Here is a 6515-nt window from a genome sequence, read left to right on the forward strand (position 1 = left end):
ACCTGGGAATTCTGATCATTCATATAAACTTATAGGACCATTGTCTGCCCACAGGGTGTAAGTTTTAAGGAAGAGAGAAAAGCAATGTCTACAATGATTTGAAAAATATAATAGAGTTAAAATGAAAATAGAAAAGAGAGAAGTGCTACTCCTACTCCAGAATATTGAATATATGACATAAAAGATACATATCTTAAGCTTTTTTCACCTACAAATATGAGACATGAGAGTTACTAAAGAAAAAGATACAGTTAAGAATGAAGAAATCAGCCCTTTTAGAACAGAATCAATACTAAAATTGTAAGATCTGGATATGCAGATCTAATTCACTTAGTGTATTTCAAATAAAATTAATGAAATGCAGCAATTCCTACATATAAAAATTGAGGAAAACTATAAATGAAAAAATAAAAATAGAGGAAAGATAATCAAAACACCACATAGTAGTCAAAGAAGAATACACACCACCTATAAAGAAAAGAATATCCACTGACATCAGATTTCTTCAGAATACTAACTACAAGAAAACAGATAGAAGAATGATGAAAAATAACTACATTGGGAAATTATTAGCCACAGTAGAAAGCAGCAGTACACTCAGTACAATAGCTCAGACAGTAATAACACCCACATCCTTTCTCCATGATGCATTTTGATAAACCTCCTTTGATCATTCTCCAGGTTATTGACAAATTAATCAAATTGGAGAATTTAGAAATGGGGAGGCGCTGATGGAAATATGGTAATAAAACTTTTCAAGAGTTGGACATATATGTAAATGAAAAAATTATAAGTGTTGTAAATTAAATGCAATGACTACAAATTATAATTGAAAGAGAAGATTAATAATGTAAAAGTTTAAGTTCATGTCAAATTGTGAAGGCTCCATAGTGTGTATTAAACTAAGACAATCTGGAATAAAGAAGTTATATTTGACTTTATATATAAAAATGATGTCATTAATTAATTTTTATAATTAGAGAAATTCAGGTTAGGGAGCTCTGGTAGCATAATGGCTAAGACACTTACCTGCTAACCAGACGGCTGGAGGTTCAAACCCATCAGCCACTCCTCGGAAGGAAGGTTGGGCAATCCTACTTCCGTATTGATACTGCCTCGGAAACCCAAGGAGGGGTCGCTATGAGTCGGGTTTGACTCGACGGCACATAACAACAAAAACAACAACAATGCTTTTCTAAAATTTTATAGACATGACCATTAAAAATGGTGAATATTTCAAAAATCACTGGAGAATTTTATGTGTATTTATATACATGTATATATATATGGCATGTGTTTTGCCTGACTGTTCAGGGGATACAAAAAATGAGATCCACTGTAATGTTAATTGAGATTATCTGTGAATACAGATAATACATGAGATTTCTTTTTTACTTATCTTACAAGTAGTCTTTATTCATTTTTACATTGTGTATACATTACTTTTAATAATACAAAACAAAATTTTAATTTTTTAATACTAAATCTTTAACTAAATATACTAACTATAATGAATTCATAAAATTTTAAACTTTTCTTGCTTTATTTTTTATTATTTATGTTGCAGATACTTTCAAATTGATAATGTAATAGAAAAAGAGGATACATTGCCAGCCAACTAAGATAGAGTCACATCAAAAAAAGAATCCTAATGAAAGAAACCAATTTTATATAACAACCAGAATTTTATCTTCTTTTGATAATTGACCTCATTTAACGTATTACTTGTACTCAATTCAGATTTAGGAGCTCTGGTGGCATAGTGCCTAAGGCACTTGACTGCTAACCAGAAGGCTGGTGGTTCAAACCCACCAGCCACTCCTCGGAAGGAAGATGGGGCAATCTACTTCCATAGTGATACTGTCTCAGAAACCCAAGGAGGAGTCACTATGAGTTGGGTCCGACTTGACGGCACATAACAACAACAACATCAATGAGATTTAATTGGCTATTGTTAGTAAAATTTATATTTGTGTCTTAAAGAAGATGATCTCAATGACTGTGATTTTTTTGAGAAAATATTGTATAACACTGACATTTCCTTGCAGCTAACCCCTGCCCCTATGCTGATGCGATTATTATCTGTAAGAAGAAAATAAAAAAGCTTGGATGTAATGACAAGTTAGTTGGACAATACTGCAAAGCCAGCTGTCTCTGTACAACTGAGATAAAATAATTCATTCATCCTACATTGTTCTGTGAAGATGAAGAGTTGTCTACAGATCATATCACTTACCTGATTTTGAATCAATAGCTGAATTTTGGTTTTAATTGTACTAAAAAACAAAATCAATCTCATTGTCATCTAATAGATTTCAACTCATAGTGACCCTACAGGACAGAGTAGAAATGCCCTATAAGGTTTCCAAGGTTGTTAATCTTTAGGGAATCAGACTGCCACATCTTTCTCTCTTGGAGCTGCTTGTGAGTTCGGCCCTCCAACTTTTTGGTTAGCAACTGAGTATTTAACGACTGCACCATGTAGATTCTCATTTTTACTAGTCAATAAAGATGTCATTATATTTACATCAATACTACCTTCTCCAGTCCTTAATAGCCTACACTAATATTGCCTTAAACTTTCTTAGTGCTGAGATCAAAGATTGGGTACAATATCTGCTTAATATTTACATCATGTGATTTAGAATTCTTAAGTTGACATGACTAAACTGATGGTATAACTGGGTCTGTCGACTCTCTTCTGCTTCCTCTATTATCCCTAATCTCCTTGATGGCTTTCATCCACGTACAGGTAACATCCAAAAATATTTCTTCATATTTTCATTTCATTTCTATTTTAAGTTAATAATTAAAATAATCCAAAAAGGGTGAAAATAAGAAAAAAAAAGTGCCTGCTTTTTCTGGCAAAATAATTATGTAATATTACATAATTAAAAGTGGTTTAAATGTCTCATTTACTCATTGCCATTTCTATACACACAAGTAAAACAAAAATTAAAAAAAAATTGTGCATATCATTAATTTACAAAACATTCAGCACTGACCACATGTGTGTAAGACATAAGTAGAGGAAATGGTCTCCCTCATTTCAAAGAAATTGTAAAAGTCATGTAAATAACACAGCATACTACTAAAAATAGCATCACAATAAATGGAGAGAAGATTGAGGTTGTCAAAGAATTCACGTTGCTTGGTTCTACAATTGATGCCAACAGAAGCAGCAGTCAGGACATTAGACGGCATGTAGCACTGGGAAGGTCAAGCGAAGGAACTGTTTCAAGTGCTGCAAGGATGTCTCCTTGAGGACTAAGGTGAGCCTGACATAAGCCATGATATTTCCAATCGCCTCGTATGCATGTAAGAGGTGGACAATGTATAAGGAAGACCGAAGAAGAGTTGATGCTTTTGAGTTGTGGTGCTGGCGAAGAATGCTGAAAGTACCATGGAAGGCTTAAAGAACTAACAGATCTGACCCGGAGGAAGTGCACCCGAAATGCTCCTTGGAAGAGAGAATGGCCAGACTTCGTCTCACCTACTTTGGTCATGTTGTCAGAAGGGGGAGGCAATCAATGAGATGGATTGACACGGTGGCTGCCGTTGATGGGTTCAAGGGTAGCAGGGATCGTGGAGCTGGCGTGGGATCGGTCGATGTTTTGTTCTGCTGTGCATGGGGTCGCTATGAGTCAGAGAAGACTCGACGGCACCTAACAACAACAACTACTAAAAATAAGTTCCAAAATATACACCAGTAATATATCGTGTCAAAAGAGCATGGAATTGCTTTTGTTTGAAGACTCTGTGAATACCATGTGATTTTTGCAGTAAAATTTACATATGTGGATGGGAGGGATAGGAGGCTATCAGGATAATGGAACAGCAGGACTAAAAAAAATCCTACTAATTTAAATGCAAGGAAGGCTTATGAAATACTGATTGAGCAAAGTGAGGGCAAGAAATATTTGCTAGAATTTTAAACTTTTCTACTCTGTCACATAGGATTGCTATGAGGAGGAACCGATTCAATGCTTCTGACTCATAATGACCCTATATGATAGAGGAGAAATTTCCTGTAGGGTTTTGTAGGCTGTAATCTTCACAAAAGCAGATCGCCATGTCTTTTCCCCTACGGAGTGGCTGGTTGGTTCAAAGTGCTGACTTTTGGATGAGCAACTGAGAACTCTAATTTCAATTACCTCTGTATTTCTTTACCCATTTCAATCCGATACTTGTAATGAAAGATGTAGGATGGTAAAGTATATTACAAAAGAAAGTCATAGCTCTCACCATTGTAGATTGTATGATGGTGCATGTCTCAGGGTGGAAAATCTGTGGGACTCCAACAAAAGAAGACAATTTGAGGAGGAAACCCTTTTGATATGGCTCCATGCCTTTCCACTTAGATCAATGAGCATCTGACCAACTGAAATGTGTGAAAACCATTCTACCTACCTCTTTCTTCTCCCCTAAACTGCATATATTAGCTCTATCCAATGGATCTTCTACCCAGTTTGGGTAATTATAGTCAAGCTGATTTATCAGGAATATTAATCTCAGTAAAACATTGATCTCTTCACAGGAGGAATGTAAGTAGGATGGCACTTTATAGCTAAAGTACTTGACACATGGTATTCATTACAAAAAACCTCATCAAAATAGTAATTATTTACTCAGAAAAATTAAATGCAGGTACATGCAAATTATGAATGCTTAACTAATTATTCAGGAGCTTGGGTAGCATAGTGTCTAAGGCACTTGACTGCTAACCAGAAGGCTGGTGATTCAAACCCACCAGCCACTCCTTGGAATGGAGTTTGGACAATCTACTTCCATAGTGATACTGTCTCGGAAACCCAAGCAGAGGTCACTATGAGTGGGGTCCAACTCGATGGCACTTAACAACAACAAATAACTAATTATTACTGGAAGGAGCTCTGGTAGCATAGTGCCTAAGGCATTTGACTACTAACCAGAAGGCTGGAGGTTCAAACCCACCAGCCACTCCTCAGAAGGAAGGTTGGACAATCTATTTCCATAATGTCACTGCCTCAGAAACCCAAGGAGGGGTCACTATGGATCGGGTCTGACTTGACAGCACATAACAACAACAACAATTATTACTGGATTATCAGATGATGTGGTTTATCTTAGTTAATCATGTTAGCATTGGGGTTTGGAGTTTTTAATACCTACATTCTTCTGAGATTTGCATGCTAGTATTGGCACTGTTATTGTTGTTAGGTGCAAGCCAGTCCATGGTGGCTCACATATAACAGAACAGAATTGCCTATTAGGGTTTCTTAGACCATAATCTTTATGGGAGTAGGTCATCTGATCTTTCTCCCAAGAAGCCACTGAGAAGACCTCTTCCACCAACTTTGTGCCACCAGGGCTCCTTGCTCAGAAATTACTTAACCAAAATAACCAAATAATCTTGCAGTTACTTGTAATATAGTGGCTAACATCAACATTCTTACATTACAATGTACTTTTTTCTTAAAATTTGCATCCTAAATACATCTCAGTATTCAGGAAAAAGAATATATACTCACTATTCTCCAGGGCTCTGGTATTGTAGTGGCTAAGGCACTTGACTGCTAACCAGAAGGCTGGTGGTTCAAACCCACCAGCCATTCCTTGGAAGGAAGGTTGGGCAATCTACCTCCATAGAGATACAGCCTTGGAAACCCAAGGAGGGGTCACTATGAGTCGGGTCTGACTCGATGGCACATGACAACAATAAGATCATTCTCCAGGGGTTGGTGGGAAAGATGTGTGATAATAATGTCTGTGTCTAAGAGAAAAGCTCAAATAAAGAAGTAATAAAGCAATAACTATGTTATATCTTCCAATTTCAAGTTTTATGAGGGTAAGATTCATAATCCACCCTTTGTCTGACTATTTGTTGTGCTGTGGTAGCTTATGTGTTGTTGTGAGGTTGGAAGTTATGCCACCAGTGTTTCAAATACCAGAAGGGTCACCCATGGTGGAAAGGTTGCAGCAGAACTTCTAGACAAAGACAGACTGGGAGAAGGACTGTGCCATCCACTTCTGGAAAAAAAAAAAAAAAAAAAATGGCCACTGAAAACCTTATGAAAAATGTAAGACATTGTCTAATATATTAGTGTACACGGATATTTACCAAATTCTTGCATAGGATACCAATTCTGGCACCACATAAACAGTAAACAGTACTGTTACCTAATTCCCTATGCATATTCTTATCTTAAAAAAAATAGTTTTTCAATTATTTTTGACAGAAGGGAAATATGCAGACTTTTAGGTCTTTGTACTTTTGCCAACAATACATAAAATATCTGAAAAGCTTGTATGTCCTCAAGTAATGTCTTAGGAAATAATTAAACCCATTTATGAAATAAAATGTAATTTAAATTACTTCTGGATTCTGAAGTCCATTAAGCAGATTACCATATTTTAAAAAAAGAAGAGTAGTTAACTCTCTCTGGAGACTTAGTGGTCTCTTACAGGATTTGACATTCCCTTCATTTGCATTTCAACAAACTCCAAATTAAATATCCACAGATTTGCAATTTGAT

At 36.0% G+C, this 6515-nt stretch overlaps 1 protein-coding gene across 1 annotated transcript in view; it reads left to right on the top strand.

The window, feature by feature from the left end:
• The window catches only part of CRISP1 (cysteine rich secretory protein 1), a 38739-nt gene extending 36563 nt beyond the window's left edge, over window positions 1–2176 (top strand). The window contains exon 7 of the mRNA XM_042780326.1: window positions 2049–2176. Coding sequence (XP_042636260.1) covers window positions 2049–2176 — 128 coding nt within the window. The remainder of the gene's footprint in view (window positions 1–2048) is intronic.
• Window positions 2177–6515: the final 4339 nt, after the last annotated feature.

This window comes from Orycteropus afer, unplaced genomic scaffold (genome assembly GCF_000298275.1).
Source record: "Orycteropus afer afer isolate SDZICR_OR568_19922 unplaced genomic scaffold, OryAfe1.0 scaffold00034, whole genome shotgun sequence".
NCBI lineage: Eukaryota > Metazoa > Chordata > Mammalia > Tubulidentata > Orycteropodidae > Orycteropus > Orycteropus afer.